General features: G+C 35.2%; 1 protein-coding gene across 1 annotated transcript in view; it reads left to right on the forward strand.

Moving 5' to 3' along the window:
• LOC150105451 (integrin alpha-PS2-like) overlaps positions 1–25,910 on the forward strand; it is a 536,973-nt gene that overhangs the window by 407,432 nt on the left and 103,631 nt on the right. Inside the window, exon 20 of the mRNA XM_090394825.1 lies at positions 8,249–8,396. Within this exon, the coding sequence (XP_090250951.1) occupies positions 8,249–8,396 (148 nt within the window). The remainder of the gene's footprint in view (positions 1–8,248; positions 8,397–25,910) is intronic.

The following is a 25,910-nucleotide window of genomic DNA, read 5'->3' on the forward strand; positions in this document are numbered from 1 at the left end:
TAGACATAAAAATGTATAGATAGAAAATTTTTAAAATCTGTAACATTTATTTTTAAGATGTATATAGGCGCACTAATCGAATTTGGGTATCAAAAAAAATGACGCAATAATCGAGGGATTACTGTACATATAAATTAAAACAAAACAAAACTGCATGGAGGTGGCCAATAAAAGCTGAAATAATTTCTTTGAGTCCTAAAGTTTTCCTGGATACACTGGTCACACGTATTCCTTCCGACTGTCTATCCTTCACTGTCTACTTTAAGCCTACACATATTGGCCAATATATACATGCTAACTCATATCACCACCCTTAGCAAAAACTTGGAATCTTTAACACCCTCAAAAATAGAGCTATAACAATTTGCTTTAATGAACAAGCTCTTAATCAAGAATTACAAATTATTAGCAATCATCACTGCCAGCCTGGTTGGTCGACTGGTTTGCATATCCACTCTCCAGCCAAAACACTGCCTGTTTGCATCCTACCATGGGCATAAATGTTTGTGATTGTGTGTGAAAATACTACTACTACTACTACTAGTGGTGGCGGTCGGCAGTAGATGCGTTGGTGTACACGATTAAGGTAGTTGCGGTTTGTTACAGTGAGTGGAATGAATGGTGGAAACAGTTGTTGAGTAGGTGCCTCCCTCAATGAGTCTTTGGAATCCACTGGAGGTGTCACATAATAATAACAATAGTCAAAAAAAAAAAAAAAAAAGGAAAATCATCATCATGCTTGTCAGAGATTTAGACATAGTGGCAGTGCCGACTCAAGGATCTTTGCCACCCACATGCAATTTCTATCTAAGCACCCCTGTAATGATCCGGGCATGTGTGGTTCTTCTACGATAATCAAAATTTAAATTATTTGAAATTTCTTAAATAAATTTTGACAGAACAGCTACATGTTGGTTTGCTAAATGTAACGACCTGGGGGTTTTGACTAGGCAGGATAAAAATCCGAATATTCAAAAAATTCTCAAAAGTTAAAGCAAATTTTGATAAAGCCACTTCCCTTTAATCATTGAATATAAAAATACAGTGATTATAGCCTTTGCACCGACCCAAATCGATAACAAAATTAAAATGAATTTTAATTAAAGTTAAAATTTATTTGAACTAAAGTTCAGATAAATCGACCAATCTTTGCCAGCAAAAGTTGGTCGATTGGTAGTCCTATGCTATTAATAGCTGAGTTAAGTAAGTTTGAGCACAGTTAGTAGTTGGAAGGAGACCAATCGTTCGATGCTGTTGGCACACTCTCCCTCGATGAGTCTTTGGACTCCCTGGAGGTGTCAAATAATGATATCTTCTGGTGATTGTGGTGTTTTGTCATGATGCTCGTGGTCAAATTGTCATGTCTTCTTTCGTCGTCGAACTGCCATACCAGTTTTAAATTCTTGTTCTCCATCCTCTTAACTCAGTTGTTTTGCCGTTTTTAGAACTTCTTTAAAATGTGTATCTGATCAATACGCTTGTAAGAATATTTTTAAGTTTTCGATATATTCTGAAGCAAGTGTAATGTTCGTATTTTTGTCTTGAAGCATTTTACTCACAGGCTTTTTCTGTTAAGTAAATTATGCCAAATTATAAGAGAGCAAATAAATTTGTAGTCCTTTATTTTAGCACATGTTTGTGCTTCATGCTGAGTTTCTTTATTAAAATTTTCATTATTTAAATTTCAAAATGTGCATCGTAAATTTCTCCTAACTGATATCGTAGAGTGCAGATTGCATATTTTACTTTCCCATCACGTTTCTGATGGCTGTTTCAATGTTAAATTTTTTACAAACTTTAAAAGGATTACTCAACGTTTGTAAGAGAATGAAGAGAAATTGTATATTTCTTGAATAATTGCAAGGAAACTAATTGTATCTGCATTCACTTTATCTGCATCGTTAATGATTAAATTTAAAGTATGAGCAGCACATGGCACGTAAAAAGCTCCAGGATTTTTGTTCAAAAGTAAATTTTGAAGCCCATATTTTTTTCCCTTTCATATTTGCCCCATTGTCATACCCTTGACCTCGCATATCTTCAGTGGGAATGTTCCATTTTTCCAGTTGTTTCATTATTGTTGTACATAAACCACGTTCTGTGGAATCTGATATATCTGCAAAACCTAAAATGTTTTCCCTGATCTTGACAATTCCATTGTCACAGAAAACAAAGCGAATAATAGTGGTCATTTGTTCTGTTTTACTTGCATCAGGTGTGCTATCTAAAATTATGGAATAATATTTAGATTTTCGAATTGATAATAAAATTGTATCTCTGATTGTGTTACTTAAAGTTTCCAATATTTCATTTTGACTGTCTTTACTCAAATAGTGTACTCTATTGTTTCCTTGTAGGGCCCTTTCAACATGATTTTCCATAATGGGATCAAACTTTGCAAACAGTTCGATTAATTTTAAAAAATTGCCGTTATTCCTTTCATATAAATTATTAGATAATCTGCGAAAAGCTAAATTCAGGCATTCTAAAACAGTCATCCAATGTTTCCTTTCCATTTCATACATGCTTTGAAACTTGCAATCAATAGTAGTTTTGTTTTTTAAATTTTTATTAAGTTCTTTCCATTTTAAGAAATTTTTCGTCTGAGTTAAACTAGTCATGTCTATGCAAAGTTGTACTTAAATTTCTCCAATGTTATAACCTTCTACAAGACTACTTGATTCAGTAGGTGCAAAAAATAGAATTTAAAGTTTCGGAATAAATGAGCCATGTTCTTGGCACGAGCTCCCCATTTTTCTAATATAATACGTGTCGCCAAATTTACGACCATATGTATCTCTGGGATATATTATATTTTTCTTTTGGACAGGCCCCATTTCTATTAAAATGACTCGTAATTTTTCATCAATATTTCCCCATTCACCTGGATATTCTAAATTTACAGAGACTAACAATGTGTACTTTCGTAGTCAACTACAACTAAATCTTCTGTTTTTCACCTAAATCCTGCGTCTTGTTATCTTGTTCAATAGTTGCAATAGTAATTTCATGAAAACTGGATGATGTATTAACTCTGATTTCTGATCTATCGAGTTGGTTACAATCTGCATCTGTATATATTAACTAATTTATTAAGAGCCCCAGTTTGTTTCTTAATATCTGCTTCTTTCGCAGCATGACACTTAAGATTTTGTGCACCGGATAACTTTTTAATTTTTGATTCCATTTCTATTTTATACCCACAAGAAATTATTACACAACACAACACAGAGATGAAACACTAGTCCGCACAGCAGTACTGTCAGTAGTGCAGTGCAGACTATTGAGATGCATACTGTTATAAATCTACTGTTGCTATCCTGTCATTACTGCGACATTGTAAACTTTTATTATTATTTAACTTTGTATACTTGTAATTTCTATTAATTACTTGTGATGTCTTTTTTCTTTACTTTATACTTTATTCTCTGTTATTCTAATGTAGCTGTGCACGCTTTCTCTCTCTCTCTCAGAATCTCTCTTGTTTATATTTTTACATTCTATGTTTACAAGAAAGTCAAATAACATTTATTTACATTACTATGAAATGTAATTTAAACATTAGGGAGATTGCTTTCTCTATCCTTCTGTAAAAACTCTTTAGTAAAATTTAGAACCTTTTTTCTTCAACTTTAAATGCTTTCTTTAACAAAAAAGTTAAAGAGTAGATAACAAAGTTATCTACTCTCAGTTTACAAATTTTACTTATTAAACTCCAAGCTTACTCGCAAAGAGGTTACCTAAATCTCTCTGTTAAGTTATCTTTAGAAATTTGATATCAACTTCTAACATGCCAATTGATTCTCTTAAGGACACTTCTTAACCTTATTAAACATTAAACATATATCTTAAAAGTCTTTCTAATACAAATATAAGAGGAATTATATAAAAGTTTTGAACTTACAAAGGCTCTGTATCTCACAATCAGTCAAAAGTCTTTCACTAAAAGTTCTATGGCAATTCTTTCATCTCAGATCTTCATCTGGAATTTTGGCTTCCGCTATATCTCATCAGGAGCATAACGGGACTTGTACAAATCCGGAAAAATGTTATTTTCCTACGGCGAAAAGAAAAACTTACGAGTGAAGGTACTTTGGGAAATTTGCCTTGCCTTTTCTCCTCTACTTGGGCTTGCCGAAAATGCCTGGACGACTGCTGTCTCAAGTAGCTTGAATTGCCGCCTCCAAGAAAAAATGAAACTGCCATCAACTGTCAATCACCATTCCTCTCTGGACTGGAAACTTTTCTCTTCTACAGTGTTTGGGACTTCTCCTTTCGGCAATTTGAAAGCCCTATCTGTGGCTTAGAAGTCATTTCTTTCTAGCTACGTCTTGAACCGAGAAGCTCCTTTCTGGAAGTGGAAAACTCCTCTCTCAACCACCGTCTGGATCTGGGATGCTCTCTGACGATGTCTGGAACTGAGCAGCTCTGTCTCTCTTCGGCAACATCTGGGACTGGGCAGCTTTAGCAATGTCTCTGGAACTGGGCAGCCTCCTCTTTGACAGCGTCTGGAACCGAGCAGCCTCTCCTGTCTCTCTGTGGATGTCTCTGGAACTGGGGCCCCTTCTACTTCTGCAGCAATCTCTGGATCTGGGCAGCCCCTTCTGTTTGCTTCAGTTCCTTTTTATTATGCCTCCTCTGGGACCTTGCATGAAGTTTGGCAACCCCCCAAAGAATCGGTATGATTCTTTCATCTTAAGTTTCAAGTTCGGCACGCCTTTTATTCTTCTCCGCTTTCTTTTAATTGTAAGTTGCCGGCCGGAAAGTTATTTAAACCTTTCTGACTGACTTAGCAGATGTTTACACCTAGATCCTGCAACCCTTTCTCATAGAAACAAATTTTAATAACAATTTTTCTAATGCCGCCATGTAGATCTATTACATGCAGCTTCGGCGATAAAAACATTGCCTTTGTTTTTAACACTCTAACATATTCTTATTAAAGCAGTTAACTTCCAGAGTGTTATTTACAATAACATCTTAAACAAACTATACAGAGATATAAACTATACAAACTATACACATTCACATGGGACTTAACCTAGGTAAACAATCGAATGGAATGTGCTTTGGAATATTTAAGCTGCAATCAAGTTTTTACATTACCATATGAATGGTTACATAGCAACAAATGTTTTGTACGAAAATTCGTTTCTGTGCATAAAACAGTTCACCGTTTCACTTTAGATTCTGCACGCAAGCATTTAGCCTGCTCTCGCTGCAAAATTGTAAACAGCCAGCAATATACAAGTTTTTAAAATTTTTATTCAGTGTATCCGGCCTTATTTATTTTAATATTGATCATTCTAAGAATATTTTGTTTTTATGATAAAAATTTTGTTTCTTAAAAATGAACTGTGCCCGTCGGCGGCAGCGCCCCCTTCGTAGCGACACCCGCATGCTCTGCATGCCTGCTTCCACTGGCCCTACATAGTGGCCTGTTCCAACCTTACAAGTCATCATTGAATCTCTTAAAAGGACGTCCTGGTTTTTTTTCCTAATGGTTTGCAATTTAAGGCTTGTTTTGATAATCTTTCTGTTTTGATTCTTTCAATGTGTTCTGATCATTTATGTTTATATTTTTTAATTTTTTCTGTTATTGATTCCTGGTTTAATTCTTTCCTAATTTCTTAATTTCTTTTGTGATCGAATAGAGTATACTTTGCAGTTTTTCTCATAAACTTTATTTCAGCTGTTATTAATCTTTGTTTGCCTTTTTGTTTTATTGTCCAAATTTCACTTCCGTGCAATAGGACTGGTAGGGCTAATGGTATTGTGTACTTTTAGTCTAGTTTGTATTTTAACTAGGTTAGGTTTAAATATACAGTTAATTACACTTGTTACTTTTAAATATTTCACAATTTTTAGTTTTATATTTTTTTCATTTTCATATGTGATCATACATCCTAGGTAGTTAAATGAACTCACCTGTTCTGAAATCTTGTTATCTATTACTATTTTAGTTCTTACGGGATCTTGTCCTTTAAAGGCCATCATTTTTGATTTTTCTGTCGATATTATTGTAGAGTGATTATTTTGATTTATATTAAACTGAAGTTTTACTCTAACACAGTAGTTGTTTCCATAATTTTTATAATGAATTCTGATCATCATGTAACCATAAAGTAAAAATTGGTTTTATTGTTGTCATTTATCTTGTGTGAACAAAGCAAGAGGATGGAAATCTTCCTGCCTTGTTTCTCACAAGCAAAAAGTATACAGGAAAACCTCACTTAATGCGAATTCAATATGTGTGATTTAATGAAATTATACTATTTCCTGCTTTAAGCAAGTGATTAATCAGTTAACGTGATATTTTTTATCACGTTAACTGATTATATACACGACATTTATGTCACCAAGCTGCAGCGAAGAGAAAAGCTGGAAGTCAATTAGAGACATGAAAGTGGTGCTAGTGATACAATGATTGTTGGAGATATGGGATACAGCTAGTCTACAGTTTGGACTATGTTAAATAAGAGCAAAGAACAAAAAGAACAAGGAAATGTTGCTACTGCTTCTTTAAACATGCAGATCACCTGAAATAGAAGCCATTTAATGATTGAGATGGAGCTTCTTCTATCACTCTGGTTTAAGGATTATAACCAAAAAACTCTTAGAACAGAAAATATTCTGACAAAAGCTCAAATTATTTTTACCTCATTGAAAGAAACCAAATTTCAATAAGAATGTGAAAGCTTTACTGCAAGTTTAAGATGGTTTGACCATTTTAAAAATCAATATGTACCGCATAACATAAGAATAACCTGAGGAATCTGCTAGTGCTGATAAAGATTCTGTGGTCAAGCTGCCTTAAGAATTGCAAAGGATAATTCAGGAGGGTGACTATGACAATCAGCAATAATCAACGTTGAAGAAACTGGTCTCTTTCAGAGTGTATGCCAACAAAAACTAGCTAAAACTAAAGCATCTCACTCAACCAGGATACGAAGTATCTAAAGATCGCCTTAAGCTTTTATTAGGAGGCAATGCAGAAGGCAACTTGAAACTCAAGCCTATGTTAATTTATCGTGCACAAAATCTAAGATCTAACATTATTGAAGAAATCAGCACAGTTTGGAAAAAAACTTGGATTTAATGAACTGGATAATAAAGATGTGAGAAACTTGCTTGATTCTCATTCAGAACAGTTAAGTGAGAATGATCTCCTTCAACTAGATGAATAGTGTGCTTATGAAGAAGAAGATTTGGAGCACGATAGTTTTCAATCACATTGAGCATGCTAAGGAAATTTTGTTTCATGCTGATCCTGATGTGAAACGAAGCTTCCAAGTCTGCCGAAATGTTGATAAAGTGATCGCCAGCTATCGCAAATTGTAGGAAAAGATGAAAAAGTCAAGCACGATTCAAACATCTTTACTTAATTTTTTTGTAAAAAAAGTAGCTCAATCAAATGTTTAGACATTAAATAAAAATTGAAGCAATTGATTTTTATTAACTTTGATGATTTTATCCTCTACTATAGCTTATACTGTGATTTTTTTTTTCAAAATTTGCACTTACTGATGGATGAATTATCATTCCTATTGTTTATTGTATTTGCTTAATACGATTTCGCTTAGCACACATTAATTGATGGATTAATTAATCGCGTTAAGCAAGGTCTTCCTGTATAAATATTGAACAGTAGGGACACAAAGAATGAAAGCTTTACTGCCTCACTGGCATTGTTACTTTTTCGTTTTTTCTTTCTTTCAGATTATCAAAGCAGTAAGACTTTAAGTTTATTGAGTAGGAATAATCCTAGGAGAACCAATATTTCTAGAATTATTTTGAGTAGCAAAAGTATACTTTATATCTTTATCCACAATATACCACTTTATACCTTTATCTGCAATATACTACTTCATAATCTTCCTTTATCTACAACAGCAAGTTTTCTCATTCTCTTGGTACATACCATTCTCATGTTTTTGAGGTGTAACAGGTTGGCATCTATTTATCACTTTGCTAACTACTCTCAGTGAACATTTCATATTGAGTCCTTATAAGTGGTTGAGACAGTTTTAAGTGTCCTCCCGCGTTGAGTCTTCGGACTCCTTGGAGGTGTCATGAATAATAATAATAATAATAACAACAACAACAACAATAACGATAATAGTTTTTAGCTTATCATAAGAAAGAGATTTAGTGAAGTTGTTTGCATAAAAAAATTTTCTATTTATACTTCATGCAATATATTAAATTTCTCTATCCTACAAAGCCATTATCTGAATTTCTTTTATAGAAACATGAGCGAGTTCTTAATTGGCAGTTCAAATAGATTTGGACTTGATGTAACAATTCATAATGCTGGTGAAGATGCTTTTGAAGCAATGTTGTATCTCTCAATGCCTCTAGAAGTTGATTATATTAATATTAACAAAAGCAGGCTTGTAAGTATTAAATTATGTTTTTATTTTATTTGCTATTAATTCATATTTGCCAGTCAGTAATGTAATTCAGCATAAAGTGTAGAACAATTCAATGAAAAAATCATTGAAAGAAAGTTCACCAAAAGAGCATTACATTGAATAAAGCATTTATAGGGGGGGGGGGGGAAATCACAGAATGACAGGTCATATTTAAAATAATTTAATCAGGGAAAAAAAGTTTTGACAAAATAATTTTTATAATTTACTAAAACATTTATTTACTTCTAAGCAAAAATACAAGATGCTATGTTCAAACAAATAATAATGCTGATCAGGAGGGATAGCTATAGCACTCAGTACTACATATGAGGATAATCTTCTTGAATGGCAGACAATATCAAGAAGAGCGATCTGGGCAAATATAATGAGACTTATTTGTGCCTATGGTTCCACAGAAGTTGCTACTAAGAAAGAAGTGGAGGGATTTTTGAAGGCATCAGAGAATGCAGCTGATACAAACGAAAAATTGATCCTTGTTGAAGATCTGAACAGCAGAGTAGGAAATGATTACAAGACATATAGAAATGCTTTGGAAAAATTTGAAGAAATGAACAAAGTAAATCTTCCTCTGCACATTTTTTTCCTGCTTCCATCGCAGGGTCCACGTGTTACGTAGATAAGACTTTGTTAGTGCAGCCGGCCTGCCACTGAGGTAGGGGGAGGGGGAGAGATGTATTTTTGATTGAAGCAGCTTGTGTTCACAGGGCTGGTTTGCCTGCTTGCAGGAAAAACCTCAAATAAACTGGGGGGAGAAACCCTGCTGTCCATGCCCAAGACTGGCTAACTTGGCTATGGCTGAGAAAGATCCTCAAGCTCCTTACGTCAGTGAAAAGAATCGAACCCAGGATACTCTTTTCCCAGACATAGGGTTGCAAAGTGCATAGCCATTCGGCTAACCACGTCGAAAATGAACAAAGTCAATCAAAAAAAAAAAAAAATCAGCTAACGCCTTTTTATTCCCGTATATACGGGAGTAGGCGAGGCCATTTAGCCCTATCTAACTTTTGGAGACTGAGTGGGCAGTTCAATCTCCACTGGTACCCAATCAGAGACAGATGGCCCAAGGCTATCACTAATTAAGCGGTACGCAGTGAAGAGAGACGGCTCAAATGTGCCGCCATCTCGTGGTCTCTAACCCTAACACAATATATTTAATGTCTGAAATAATGTGGGTTCTGCGGTCGATTTTCTTGAGTTTTACAGGACGAAAAACCCGAGTTTCCGGGAGGAAAAACCTGCTTGCCCGTGCCAGAGATCAACTAACTCGGGAACCGGTCGAAAAAAGGCTTAGAAAAATTTCCTCTAGTCGCCGACTAGACTCGAAACCAAGACTTCCTTCGTGCGGCCTAGCGCGATGGTGTGCAAACGCCACATCCACTGAGCTACACAGGCCAAAGTCAATAATAATAGTAAATACTGCAAGATTTCTTTTCAGCACATTGAATAATCTTTGACTATACATTTCATGCTCCTTCCATTCTCCATGGGGGGGGGGAATCTTATTTTCCATTCTCCTACTCACTAGTTCCAGGTATGGCCCTTTTTCCTTATTTCCTCTCCTCATTCTATGATATGAAAAGTCTTCCCTGTTATCAGGCTGATAATAACATTTCAGCAGCTTAATGTATTAAGCTGCTGAAATATCGTATGTCATATCCTTCTTTGTCTTCTAACTGCCAAAGGCTGTAGTTTTGCATGTGCCTACATTCAATTTTCATAAATGATGTTGTGCAGTGCTGATATCATTTTTATTATCTCTACACTCTCGCATCCCCCTTCAAATCCCAGTAACCATTTGAGCACAGAAATCCTGAGGGGGGGGGGGTCTCTGATCAAAGTTTTATACAATTGAACAACCTCCCTTTTATCTCTCATGACCAACATCTTCCTTGATATTATAGCAATTTTCTGCATTGTCTTCACAACCTTTGCGATATGTCTTCTGAACTTCAAATTTCTTCCATTCAAAGATTTGTTGCTTCTTCCAGTATAACTTTACCAAGTGAAGTTATACTCGAAGAATAACTTCACCAAGCGAGTATGTAGTCTGTGGATCCAAAATTTCAAAACCTTACATTTAGTTTCATTAAATTGGTATCCTCATTCAATTCTCACTTTTCTAGCTTATTCGAATTCTCTTGAAGAGCCCAAAACATCATTGCTATTGCTAACAATAACCTTCCCAAGCTTCACCTTTTCAAACAACTCACTATCTCCCTGTAATCCATTGACAATATCACTGGTATAATAGTCACAGTAGTGAACTCTGTGGAACTCCACTTGTAACCTTTCTATTACTTAATACTGCTCCCCCATATACAACTCCCTGTCTTTCAGAAAGCTGATTATCATTTATTCTGCTAACCTAATATAATATCCAAATCCATATGTTTCAACTAATGAAGCAGGCACTCAACGTGTTGTGTGGCATCCTATTACTAAACCATATTACTAAAATAAGAGTGCCCCTTAACAAATCATCCATGCTGGTTTTCATCTGCCCAATTATGTATATGAATTCTTACCAATTTCTCCAAAGCCTTTGCATCTGCAGAAGAAATACAAACCGGCCTATAGTTTGATACCTATTTCTACCCCCCCCCCCCCACACACACACCTGTATGCAATGGAACTGTCTTATTCTCCTTCCATACCTACTTCATTGAAGGGCTTTCTTGAACAGCTAGGTTAATAGCATGGACAACAAATTCCCTTAAAAAACCTGGCAAAATTCCTTCTAGTTTTTGTGCCTTACTGATATATCGCTTACTCGGTATTCGGAATACATCTCTTCATTTGCGCAAATTAAGAGGATGTATTCCGCAAATGCCTCAGCTCTCCTTATCCTATGTGAATAAAGCCTCCTTTACTGGGATTGAACAGATAAAAATGTGATAATTAAATGGTTCAATATGTCATGTCATCTGCATTAATCACCTGAGTCCTATCTTCATTCAGCAAGATAAAAGTAATCTGTTTACATTTATTTCCCCTCCTACTGGCCACATAAGTAATAAACTGGGATTCTCCTTGGATTGCTATGTTAGTCTCCTCTCATAAAAACCTAGAACAAAAATTAATTTTATGTCCTCTTATATACCCTAAAAGGAAAAAAAAAACAAATTATTACAATATAATAAAACATGGGGAATAAAGATTTTATGGTATGTTCTTTCTTGTGGTTATATCAATTGTTTTAATATCATTCTTGTTTTACGTGTTTATCAGAACTTTTCAGTCCCTCCCCTGTAGTTCTATACAAGACAGTGTTTAGACCAATTTTAAGTTATGGATCCGAGAGCTGAATTATATAAACAGCATTTGATTTATTTCTAATACAAAAGCAGAGGCATGAACAGACAGCATGAATGACATACTCGTAATAGACGAAGATATAAGAAAGGAACTTGACATTGTTAGCATTGAGTAATGTGAAAACAGAACTAATTCAGGTAGTATTGTCACTTAAACCAACTTTGACAGGAAAGGTTAGCAAAACAAGTGTTTTTTTCCAGGAAGGTAGTAAAAAGTGTCCAAACATTACCAAGGTCTAGGTGGATTGATACTGTAAGAAGTGCTTTAGGAGACTGAAATTTAGGAATTGACTGTATTGGATTTAGAGGAAAATTGTGTGGGAAGTTTTTGGTATTGAGACCACATGGTTATGTAATTAAAGAGTTTAGTCTGGCCAATGTAACAAATGCCACAAGAGCATTTATTATGTAGGAGTCTCATGGATGAATCTCATAGATCTATGAAACTAGGCATTTATGAATCTCATAGATGTCTAGTTTCAAATCTTGATAATTTTTGTAAAGTAAAAAAAGCCACTTTTACTTTACAAAAATGTAAAATTTGCATGGAGCAAGCAGCCACTTTGTGACATTCTTAATGCAAGGCAATGTGATTGCATTCTTGAAATCTTGTTTAAGTAAGGGAGTTGCAGGAGATGTATTGAGAATTTTTCTGATCGTCTTGGGTTCAAAATCATTAAGTATGAGGTTTTATCTGAGGTAGTGCAGTTCTTCATTCCTTTCAATCAGCATGCTTGATATATTGTATGCCCTGACTCATAAAGTTTTAATTTATTAATATGCTTATCTTTTGCAATGGATGGTGGTGTGAAGCAGCATTTAAAAATCTTCTCGTTGTGATAGGTTTTTTGTATACGGAAATGATAGCCTTATTTTCTTATTGTTTACTTCAACAAGGAAGAGTGAATTTAATTTTGGGACAAGTTGTTTAGAAAAATTTTGAAAGCAATCAGCTCATTCACTATTCCTGACCAAACGGCAAAAATATCACTGATGTAATGTAACCAAATTTTACTGTTTCTCCTGATAGTTTTTTGATGTATTCGTTTTGAAATTTTTCATTGGCAGGTTGGCTAAGCTGAAGAAAGGGGGGGGGAACCCTATGGCAAGTCCTGTTTTTTGTTCAATATTTGTCTTCAGATATGAAAAAAGTTTTCCAATGTTTGACTAGTCCTGTGGTGTCCAGTGGGAAAAAATTTATGAGTGGAACCACTGTTATTTTTGGGTATATCGGTGAAGAGACTGAGTACATCTAAACTTGCTAAGATGTCTGAAGGTGCTATATTTATCTTTTTTCAATAAAATATAAACTATTTTTTACAAATGATTGTTTTTCCTATGTGTGGTGATATCAGGATTGACAGATTTTTTGCTAAGTTTGAAGTCAGAGAATCAATCTCATCTGCAATTGGGTAACAGAATATCCTTTTTGTGTATTTTTGAAGTACAATAAATTCTTGTAATTAATAGATATTTTGATGATAAAGATTTTTTAAATTCTTCTGGCCAGTTAGATCAAGTCATTAGCTTTATTATGTGTGCACCATGTGGCATCCCTTTCTAAGGATGGATAGGTATTGGAATATTATAATAGTCTGTTCATTTTTCTCGTGTATTCACTTGAATTCATAGCCACTGTTGTATTTCCTTGTCTCATCTTAATTCTTTAACGGCTATTAACTCTGATTTTGGTAAGTTTCTATGTGGTAATTTACATTTTAGCAATAAGGCTGAAGTTTGTATGTGGATGAGATCTGCCAAATCTCTGGGAAGATTGCAAATTCCTTTTTCAGTTTACACTATAATATCTACTTTTTGAATGTTCTGTGGAGATAAGGCAAAATTAAAACCTTTCATTAGATTTTTTCTTTTTTAGAAAGGACTTTGAAAGAAAGATTTATAACTTTAGACTGATCTAGGTATTTTTCTTATTTTCTTTTTCTTGTTGAATCAAGTTACTTTCTTATCAAATTATTTCTTTTTATTTGCAACCACTGTGGCTTTGTCGGATGTAATTCTGTCAATGCAATCCCATATGTCAGGTGGTAGCAATGTAGCTAATTCACTATGTATCGTAAATGTATCTTGATTGATCTTTGAAACTTCTGATCTAGTGGCTGTGATCTGTTCTCTTAAGATAGCTAGTACTGTTTCTTTGTAGATTCTATTTGCTTTGAATGAATGGAATGTCTGTTTATTTCATCCACCAAAACCCCCACATCATCCCCATTAAAAAAAACCTGGCATCTATGAGATTCATTGCTCTTGTGGCATTTTTTATATAGGCCAGACGGGAAGGTCGGGAGAGATCCACATGTCTGAACTCATAAAAGACATTGAAAAAAAAAAAAGAAAAGAGCGTAAATCAGGCCCGGCATTCCACACAACCACTGCTGGCCATCCAGTACTTTTGCAACAAACAAAAATGTCATATCATATATTGATCATAACAGTTTTACAAGAAAATTTAAAGTCTCACAAATGCTTAGGATCATTACACAATGCAGTAAAAATCGAGGCTTAATTTTACATCAAGTATGGTCTGCTTTCATCAAAAAATTAACTGCCACGGACCTAGGCTGTAACATTGATTATACCACAGAACGTGATAACAACTAGCAATGTTCCAACATGCATACAATAATGAATTTGCCATTTGTATTCTGGTTTATTATTATTATTTGACACCTCCAGGTACTCCAAAGTGGCTCCAAAGACTCATCGAGGAGGGCTCCTGCTCTACAACTCTGTCTCAACCACTCAATCCACCAACTGACCGCAACTACACCAACGCCATCTACTGCCACTGGTATTTCCACAGACAACACAATCATCCATGCCCACGGCGGGATTCGAACCCGCTGGCTTTCGGCTGGTGAGCGAATACGCTAACCACTCGGCCAGCCAGGCTGGCAATTATGTATAATGGTAACGTATAATTTATCAATTATACGTTACCATTGTGAAGTTGTTAAAAACATTAATACGTGTAATTAATTGTTAATAGGCTTTTGTTGCATAAACTTTTATATACCAGTACTCCGATGATGTAAGTCATTCAACTTACGAAACTTGTTGAGTTTTAATTGTTTATTTTTTTTTTTATTAAACTCTAATTACATAACAATGTTGTCACCATACCGAAAACTTTCCACAGAACTACTAAACGGAAACTTACATTTGCATTTAGAGGAAAATTGTCAATAGGAAGTTAGTAATGATGTAAGCTTTTCATGTAGTGCATTCAAAATATCCTGTATTCTCCAAGGTACCTGTATAATATTAATAATGATCATATTAATAATGATAATGATGACTTATTTTGTTATAAAATATTCTTTTAATTCATATTTACGAATTTAGGGACACAAAACACACGTGTTGAAATGATTATTTTACTTATTCATTTCAACACGTATGTTTTGTGTCCCTAAATTCGTAAATATGAATGCTGATCACTGTGTAACCTTAAAAGAAAGAGATATTCTTTTAATGTTTTTGCAAAAATTATGTAATATTATCTTTACATGATTTGTGGATCCCATGATTTCATATTGATCAAGCATTAGCTCAGTGAAAGTGGTATGTGCTGTTCACAGTACTAGACTACCCAAAGAAAGAGTGTCATAAGTTCTATTCTAGTTGCTGACTAGAGGAATTTTTACTAAGCCTTTTTTTTTTTTTTTTACTTGTTCCCATTAGTCAATTTCTGGCACAGGCAAGCAGGAAAATTGAAAATTCTCGAGGAAATTGATCGTTGAATCTACACTATTTGCAGATAGTAAAACACATTAGTAGGATTAGGGACCATGAGATGGCAGCACTTTTCAGCCACTCTTCAATTGAGGTCATACATAATTAGTGATAGTCTTGGCCAGCTATCTGTGATTGACCACTGGTGGAGAATGAACTGTCCCCTTAGTCTCCAAAACTTAGGGCTAAAATGGCCGTAACTATTCCCTATACAGGAATAAAAGGCATTAGCAGATTTTTATTTTATTTTTTATCCCCAAGGGCTCCCATCTTGGGGGGTACGTGGTTAGCGGCCATGGGGGTGCCGTGCTGAGCCTGACATTGCTTCCACTTACTTGTGTCAGGTTCCTTCTATATTCTTTCCTATATGGCCTAACTTAGCTGAGTCTTGCTTACTTCAATCCCCGAGGGTATTAGAGTACTCGTGGCCCGAGGGTGTCTTCTTTTCCCAACTTTTACTCTAGCTGGTAGAGGGCAGAAGCTCTACTAGTACTTGCTAGAGCACTGTGGTAGGGAAGGCAATGGAAACCACACCACTAATATCCCTAGAAAATTTTAGTAGCAATGAATAGAACTTATAAGGGGGCAGCTACCAACTCGTCAGACCAAGGTGGTGTCTCTTGGCACAGAGAGGAAAAGAAGGTGCACATTGGAATGGATACAATATCGGGAAATAAGGACACTTCAAGGGCTGATGTTCCTCCCGATCAAACCGCTAAAAGTGACTTAAAACAAGTTATAAACAAACTGAAAATGAAAGATCATCATCAGAGAATCAAAATTGCAACATGGAATGTGAGACCAATGAACAGATGTAGAAAATTAGAAAATCTCAAACAAGAAATGGACAAATGAAAAATTGATATCATAGGGCTCTGTGAAGTCAGATGGGAAGGAATTGGTGATTTTTATAGTGACGAAGTAAGAGTAATTTACTTAGGTGAAGATAAAAAGGAGTTGCACTTGTTTTTAATAAAAGAACAGCAAAGATTATCATTAGCATAAACTGTCTGAATGACAGGATTATGGTGGTAAAATTGAAGGCTGAACCAGTGGACATAACAATAATGAAGGTATATATGCCAACAAGTGACCATTCAGATGAGGAAATAGAGGAAATGTACAAACAATTACAAGAACTAATTAAGGAATAAAAAAGGAAAGACTATATGATTATAATGGGAGATTGGAATGGAGTTATAGGAGAAGTAGAGGATGGGAGTGTAGCAGGAAGATACAGACTAGGTAATAGAAATGAGAGAGGGGAAAGGCTAGTGGAATTCTGTAAAGAAAATAAGCTAATAATTATGAATACTTGGTTTAAAAAATCCAAGAGAAGACTATACACATGGAAAAAACCAGGAGATATAGAAAGGTATCAAATTGATTACATTATAGTAAAGCAAAGATACAAGAATAGTGTAAAAAAAAAATTCACATATCCTGGAGCTGATATTTACTCTGATCACAACCTACTATTCATAGAAATAAATGTGAAACTAAAGAAAATAAAAGGAGCTGTGAAAAGGAAAAAATGGAACTTAGAGAATTAAAAAATACCAAGGAATTTGGAAATAGATTGGAGAAAGAATTAGAGGAAACAAGTTTTGTCAAAACTGAGGATCCAGAAAAGAAATGAGATCAAGTTAAAGACAAAATAAAGAAGATTGCAGAAGAAGAAATTCGATATGTAAGAGCTAAAAGAATAAAAAAAAAACAACCTTGGATAACTAATGAGATGAATTCTCTAATAGAAGAAAGAAGAAAATGGAAAAATAAAGACACACCAGAAGGGATAATACAATATAGAACCCTGAATGACAAATTGAGAAGGGAAGCAGAAAGAAGTAAAGATTGGCTTAAAAAACAATGTGAAGAAATGGAAAACTATGAGAGAGTGGGAAGGTATGATCTTCTGTATGAAAAAGCAAGAAGCATGAATCACAAGAGAAATGAAATTCCAGCTAGAATCATAGAAAATAAGAATGGAAAAATTATTATTTATTATTATTATTACCCCAAGACCTCATGGAGTCAAAGACTCATCTGGAAGGCCCTTTTATCTCTCTCTCTCTCTCTCTCTCACACACACACACACACACCATCATCATCATACCATGTCTTAAACATACTCAAACTCCTTGCAGACACCACACTTTCAGGTAAGGCATTCCAATCGTTCACAACTCTGCACGAAAAAAACCTGCCTCTCACTCCCCTACTCACACCCTCTTTATACAGTTACCAGGGATGACCTCTGGTTCCCTCCTGATCTCCCACTATTCTCTGTAGAACTTCTCCACCATTGATCCTATAACAACCCTTACCAATTTGAAGGTCTCTATCATATCTCCCCTCTTCTTCCTGTCCACCAGACTCTGCAAATTACATCTTTTCAATCTTTCCTCATACTCGACATTCCAGAGGTCAGATACTACCTTAGTCAGTCTCCTTTTGACCCTTTCCAACATCTCTTCATCCTTCTGAAAAACTGGTGACCAAATCTGGGTACAATAGTCCATGTGTGGCCTAATCAAAGCCTTATACAATGGAACAAGAATCTCCCTACTTCTACACATCAGTGTCCTCCGCATCATTCCCAGAAGCCTTTGTGTTGTCTTCACAATTTTGGCGATGTGTCCCCTAAATTTTAGATCCTTATCCACTATCACCCCCAGATCTCTTATTTCCTCGACCTCCAACAATATATTCTCACCAAGCATAAATTCTGCATCCCATCTTTGTTTTCCAAATTTTAAAACCTTACATTTTGCAACATTGAACTCGCATCCCCATTTCCGTGCCCATTCACTCAATTTATTCAAGTCTTCTTGTAAGGACACAACATCTTCTCTACTCTTCATAGTTCTTCCCAACTTTGCATCATATGCAAACAACTGAATATCTCCATCCAAATCTTTGCCAATATCATTAATATACAAGTTAAACAGTAATGGCCCTAAAACAGACCCCCTGAGACACTCCACTAGTGACTTTCCTTTTCCTGGATATCGTACTCCCATACACAACTTGTTGATACCTATCAGATAGCCAGTCTCCATTCTAATGCACTCATCTAATATCCAACCCCATCTGCTCTAGTTTGACTGTCAACTTATCATGAGGTACTCTATCAAAAGCCTTTGTGAAATCCAAGTATATTACTGTGTATCCTTCTTCTCTGTCCAAGGAAACAGTCACTTTATTGTAATAAGTAGATTACTAAAACATGACCTTCCTTTAGCAAATCCATGCTGTCCATCAAAGATAATACCATTGATGTCAACCCTAGTATTACCTTTGATTCATGTATGCGTGTGGGACTTGATAATATATACGCGTTGATATATTATCAAGTCCCACAGCCTTATTTACATCTAGTTTACTTAACTCTCCAAACACCTCTTGCTCACTTACAATCAGTCTCTCCTCCCCATCATCAACTGCTCTTAATCTCTCCATGAAGTCACATTCACAAGATTGAAAGATCTTAATGAACTGCTCATTAAGTATCTCCACCACTCTTTCTGCAACAGCTGTCTTTATACCATTTTCTCCAATCACTGTCATCCTTCCATAATCATTCTTTCTTTTGCTGGCTACATATCGAAAGAACTCCCTAGGATTCTTTTTGGCTTCATTAGCTAACTGCTGTTTATACCTCTCTTTAGCTACTCTCACCAATCAAGTCACCCTCCTTGCCTGGTCTTTGTAGACCTCATGAAATTGGTTACTTCCACTTCTCTTATGCTGCCTCCACAATGCCCTTTTTCACTGTATCGCATGCTTAATCTATTTATTCAAGCATCTCACACCTACCTTATTTAACGTTTGCATCCTTGGAATACATTTAGACATTGCATCTACCAGATTCTTTTTGAAAATCCCCCAAGCTGCATTGATCTCTTTTCCAGCTAACTCCTCATTCCATTCTACACCTGCAAGCTGTCTCCTGAGCTCTTCATAATCAACCCCCCCCCCCCCCCACCGATAGTTCCACATATACCCTTTTCTCACAGGGATCCTGGCACTGCTGGCAACCACCCAGGTAATCACCTCATGGTCACTCTCACCAATTGGTGGATGATTTGACACCTCATTTATAAAAAATCAAAGATAAAATCCTAATGAGATGGAAGGAATACATTGAAGATCTATATGACAAAGAAAATAGATCAAACGAGTTGCCATTAGAAGATATAAAGAAGGTAAACGAAGATGATCTAGGCCCAGAGATTTTGAAGAGAGAAGTAGAAATATCCATTAAAGAACTAAAATGTGGAAAGGCAGAAGGAATAGATGAAATACCTGAAAAATTCCTGAAACAACTTTAGAAGAAAGGAACTGAAGAAATAACCAAAATAATAAATTTACCGTATATTATTGGTAATAATACGATCCATGTATAATGCGAACTAGAAATTTAGTTTGAAAACTAGCCCTAATATGCCATGTCCACGTATAATGCGATCTGTTAATTTTGTTCCATAACATTATAAATAATACAATACGAATTAACGAAAGAAATATTTATTTTAAAACAAAATGTCAAAATCCTTTAAATTCTTCATCTTTTGAGTAGTCAAACATTTCATTTAAAAATTCATCTGTAGGGATTGCGTCATCAGTGTAGCAGTTGTCCCCATTGTCTTCATGCTCTCCAATTTGTTGTGCATCATCCTCGCTTTTGTATATGACGTGATCTTCGGATCCATCCATTGAATTACTTATTCCGCATTTAAGAAATGAGCGTTGAATCATTTCAGATGATATTGAATCCCATGCTTCTTTAACCCATCTGGTGACTAGGGTGACCTCAGGCTTCTGAAAATTCCCACCCTTTGTCATCTTTACCAAACCAGATGACATCCATTCTCTCCATTTTTCACATAAGTGATCTTTAAATGTCTTATTCAAGCTGACATCAAGCAGCTGCAAAACGGAAGTTAGACCATCCGGTATGACTGCTAGGTCTGTACGTAGCTCACGTGCTTTCTCTTTGCTTGCCTCTGTTAAATGCACCTGGAACATATATCAGACTAGCATGCTTTGTTGACGTAACAAGCTACCTGGACATATGTTCCATACTTGATTCAGCCACAATTGTACACCTTCTTCATCCATCCAACCTTTCTGATTGGCACGAACAATTACACCTGGTGGAAATTTCATATGTTTCGGAATTTTCTTCCTTTTAAATATCACTGTTGGCTTTAATTTGGTTCCATCTGCCATGCTTGCTAGAACAACGGTAAAATGCGTTTTTTCATGTCCCATTGTTTTTATGAAGACACCCTTTTCACCAACTGAGTTTACTGTTCGATTCCCAGGTATATCAAAGTACATGGGTGTCTCATCCATATTGCCAATTTGGGAAAGTTCACATCCGTGACGCTTCCATAATTTTATGATAAATTTATGGAAGGACTGCACTTTTTCTTCAAGCTGCTTTGGTAACTTCTGCACAATTTTTGTTTGGTGTCGTAATGTTAATGCTTTGCATTCCATAAATCTGTTGCACCACCCAGGCGAAGCAAGAAAAGATGAAATACCTGGTGTGTCCTTGAATTTACCATTCTTGAGTTGTAGAGCTCGAAAACGAATTGCATTTCTTGTTACTATAATGCCATCTTGTTGTTGCATCAAAATCCACTCATTTAGCTCTTCTTCGAGTTCTGGAAAGGATGCTACATCTCCACGACGGGCACGTTTCATTTTGGGGAATTTTTCAAGACTGTCTTTTTGCTTATGCCAAAGTCTAATATTACTCTCTGCTACACCAAATTCTCTCATAGCAACACTGTTATTATGTTCTTCTGCAAACTGCACGACACGCAATTTAAATCCTGCTTCAAAAGATGAACGTTTACGTTTCTCTTGGCTCATTTTCAGGCTAGGTTTGTTTAACGAATAATATTTAAAATGAACTGTGGTTAAACTAATATACCTAACTGTGCTGTATCTATCTCACTGTGCTCTATCATTCGGTGACAGAGAGCACATCGTATCTGCGATTAATGCCAGTAATGTAAGTAACTTTATGCGCAGATACGATGCACGCTCGGTCGCCGAATGCGAGTGGGTCCAGTAGATTTGGTTGCATAGGCATTAGGTAGTATATATTGCGTGTGCAAGTCTAATATGATGTTATATTTTTTAGGATCCGCATATAATGCGAACCCTTAACTTTAAGTAGTATTTTTTACCATAAATTTTTCGCATTATACGCGATAATATACGGTAATTTATAACAAAGCAGAACTATCAAAAGATTTTATGATCTTAATATTTATACCTATGCCAAAGAAAAGTAATGCAGTGAACTGCAAGGATTTTAGAACAATAAGCCTCATTTCTCATACATCAAAAATACTTATGAGAATCTTAACACGAAGAATTGCATCTAAAGTGGAAGAATTTCTTGGTTGGACTGTTTAGAATAGAAAGTGAATGAAGTCTGGAAGTGAATAAAGAAGTTAATATCTGTTATATAGATTTTGAAAAAGCTTTTGACTTTGTAAAATGAGATAAGATAGTGGAAGTAATGGAAAAGATTGGTATAGATTGGAAAGACAGAAGGCTAATTATTTCACTATATATGGGACAAACTGCCATGGTAAGAGACATATATGGTACAACAGAACCAGGTATCATTGGATAAGGAGTAAGACAAGTCTGTTCTCTGTCACCAATTTTGTTTAACATGTATTCTGAAGCACTGGAGAATTCGGAAGAAGGAATAAAGATTGGAGGTAGACAAATATTTGCAATAAGATATGCAGATGACAAGGCATTATTATCAAATACTCAAACAGGACTACAACATCTGTTGAACAGATTACTGGAATCCTATATCAATTATGGAATGAAAATTAACATCAGAAAAACAAAGGTAATGAAAATAGCAAGGAAAGAGGCAAATATGGATATCAGAATAAATGGGGAAAAATTGAATCAAGTAAAGACATTTAAATATCTAGGAAGTGTTATTAGCAGTGATGGAAGATGTAAAAGTGACATCAAAGCAAGAATAGCAATGGGAAGAGATGCCTTTAATAGAAAATGGAATTTATTCAGAAGTAAAATGGATAGAATCCTAAAGAAAAGACTAATAAAATGTTATGTGTGGAGTGTTGCCCTCTATGCAGCTGAAACTTGGACATTGAAGAAAGCAGAAATTAAGATTTTGGAAAGCTTTGAGACGTGGATTTGGAGGATGTAAAAAATCAAATGGACAGATAAAATAACTAATGAAGAGGTCTTAAAAAGAGTAGAAGAAGGAAGAAGTCTGTTAAGGAGGATAAAAAGAAGTGAGAGAAACTGGATCGGACATATTCTGAGAGGGAATGGAATCATCAGACATGCCATCGAAGGGAAAATTGATGGAAAAAGACCCAGTGGAAGAGTAAAGAAAACAATGCTTGATGACATGCTGAATGGAGACAGGTACACAACCTTCATCAAGGCTCAGAACAGAAGAGAGTGGAAGGAAAGTTTCTCTACTAAAAGAACCTGCTCAATTGCAGAATACTCAAGAAGAAGATTTTATTTTATTTTTCCCATAAGCATTTCAATAATTTTGTTCTTCTTTGGAATACTATTCTGTAATGTACATATTATTATAAATAGAAGGCCTGGTGATTCATCTTCATCATGAGAATTTTTTTTTTTTTTACTTAACACTGAGTTATAACTACATTACAACTGTCAGGAAACGCATCATAAGAAGTGGCCCATTAAAAATTAGAATTTAATTGAATTGACTGGAAAATACATATTGCTTTAACTTTTGTTTCTTGGGAACCAAATGTTTTAAAAACTGCTGCATTAACTGCATATTAACTTATCATTCAATTCCTGACATATACCCTCAGGGACCTAGGATTTATGATAGTAATACATGAAAGTTACATCATTATTAACTTCCTATCAACAATTTTTCCTCCCGATTAGCCTGCTATCTGTCAACATTCCGATATTATTAGATCTTATATTTCTGTCTTTTAAGGCACATTTTACTTTATCAGTTCCACCTACATCTTAGGCTTCTGAGTATTTTTCCTGCCATTCTGGCAAAGGACACTTGTTTAGCTAATCTTCCCTCCATTCTGTTTAAGTGGCTGCGAAATCTCCTGAGATTAGCTCTGCTAACACATTCCTGAATGATAACAATGTCAGGTTCTTTCATAGTAGCCTCATTTTAATATGACGCTGCCATTGATGCCATCTGTTGAGTCCTCTAATCTTTCTTAGGACTCTATCTGTGGTTCTGGTGTTTGATAAAGAATTTTATTTTTAACCCAGGTCTCAGATCCATAAGTTAAAATTGGTTTCAACACTGTTTTGTATACAGCTAGTTCAGTGTTTTGACCAAGCTCTCTCTCTCTCTCTCTCTCTCTCTCTCTCTCTCTCTTGTTCTGTATAAATTTATTCAGTTGCCTTCCTACCATACCAGCTTTGATAATTCTGCTGTCAATTTCCAATTTTAATTGCAATCTTCACTAAAAATTGTGTAAATATAAACATGTAAAATATAAATATAAACATGTAAATATGTGTAAATATAAACAGAAATATTTTACATGTTCCATAGGGTTTTCCATTCAGGATGCAGTTGATGTTTTCAATTTCTGCCTATTTTAATTGGCTTTGCCTTTTTAATGCTGATTTTCATAAAAAATTTATTACAGCAATTATTCAATTTGGTCAGAGAATCCTGCAGACTTGTCCTTGATTTTTTATGAATATAACATCATCTGCATAAAGTAAACAGTTGAAACCAACATCTCCAAACTTGATATCAGGTTTAATACCATTTTCTTCATAATGTGATCCATATAGATAATGAATAACAGTGGAGATATTTGCCCTTGTCGCACACCTGAGTTAATGTTAAACATCTTCCTGTATCTTATTCAATTCTAACTGCTGACTTATAGCTTAAATAGAATATGTATTTCTTAATATAATGTCCCATTTACACCTTATAACTGGGGCATTTTGAACAACTTTCATCTTGGCACCTTGTCATATGCCTTTTCCAGATCTACAAAACTTAAATACACACTCTTGTTATATTTTCATGATTTCTCTGTTTGGAGGAGAAACTTGTTCTTCTATGCATATTTGCTCTCTAGCCTAAAGGCTGCTGGTTCGAATCCTGCTGCAGTCATGGATGATTGTGATTGTCTGTGAAAATACTAGTGGTGGTGGGCAGTAGATGGCATTGGTGTATATGATGATGGTATTTTCAGTTCACTGTAGTTAGTGGATTGAGTTGGTAGATGGAGAGTTGTAGAGTAGGTACTCTCCCTCGATGAGTCTTTGGACTCCTTGCAAGCGTCACATAATAATAATATTTTACTACCTTCCTGATATTTATTTTCAATTCTTATGAAAGTCTTCTTGAGTTTCGTTTAGTTAATTTTGCACAATTTTTTGTTTTCTTACATTTTTCTCTGTGTTCCCTAAGAGCACAAGGGGACTTACTTGCAGCAACTTTCAATATGCTTTTTTCTTTTCCTTTACTGCCTCTTTAACTTTTTGAGTCCACCATGGAGTTTAGATTTTTCTATCCTTGCATATTACTGATCAAGTGCCTCTCTGGCTAAATCAATCAGTTTTCTTAGGGTTTTGCCACTGAATCATAAAGGTTTGGTTCTTGTTTTCAAACTCTCAGTTTTTCTTGAATAATGTTTGTGTATTTCAGTGTATAGTTCATATCTGATAGCTGCTCAACTTTGATTCATTTTAATACTTTCTCATATACTCTTCTTTTTAATATGAAATTCAATTTTATCCTACTCAAAACTAAATGGTCATTTCCTCTTTCTATTCCTCTGTACACTTCGTGTCCTGAACCCATGTGGAAACATTGCTATCAACTATAACATAGTCAATGAGACTTTTCTTGCAGCTTCACTCAATGTGAATTTGTTCACATTTTTATGTTGGAACATGGTGTTAGTAATAAGTAATGCATATCTTGAACACAAATCCAGCAGGCATTTACCATTATTATTAGCTTGGCTCTTTTCTCCAAAACATTCTTATGTCTGGTAATCATTTCCAACTCTGCTGTTTATATCTCCAACAAGAACCAACTTTTCCTTTTTCATTGTGTCTGCTGCCTTCTCCAAATGCCTTGATAAATTCTGCCACTTCTTCCTTATTAGAACCTTCCATGGGACCATAAGCACAAATAAGTCTCATTGTTCAGTTCCCCATTCTGATATTAGTCCACATCACTCTACTTGATATTGCCTGCCATTCAAGAAGGTTTTCCTCATATTTAATGTTTAATAGCATAGCTGCTACTCCTTTTCCCTGAATAAAACATCTAGTATTTGTTGCTTAGAAAAATCTTACTTTTTTTTTGTCGTCTTTGTTTTGGTAACACCTATTATAT

The sequence above is a fragment of the Typopeltis vanoorti genome, chromosome 6, assembly GCF_054136105.1.
Source record: "Typopeltis vanoorti isolate ZY-2024b chromosome 6, IOZ_Tvanoo_1.0, whole genome shotgun sequence".
NCBI classification, from domain to species: Eukaryota; Metazoa; Arthropoda; class Arachnida; order Uropygi; family Thelyphonidae; genus Typopeltis; species Typopeltis vanoorti.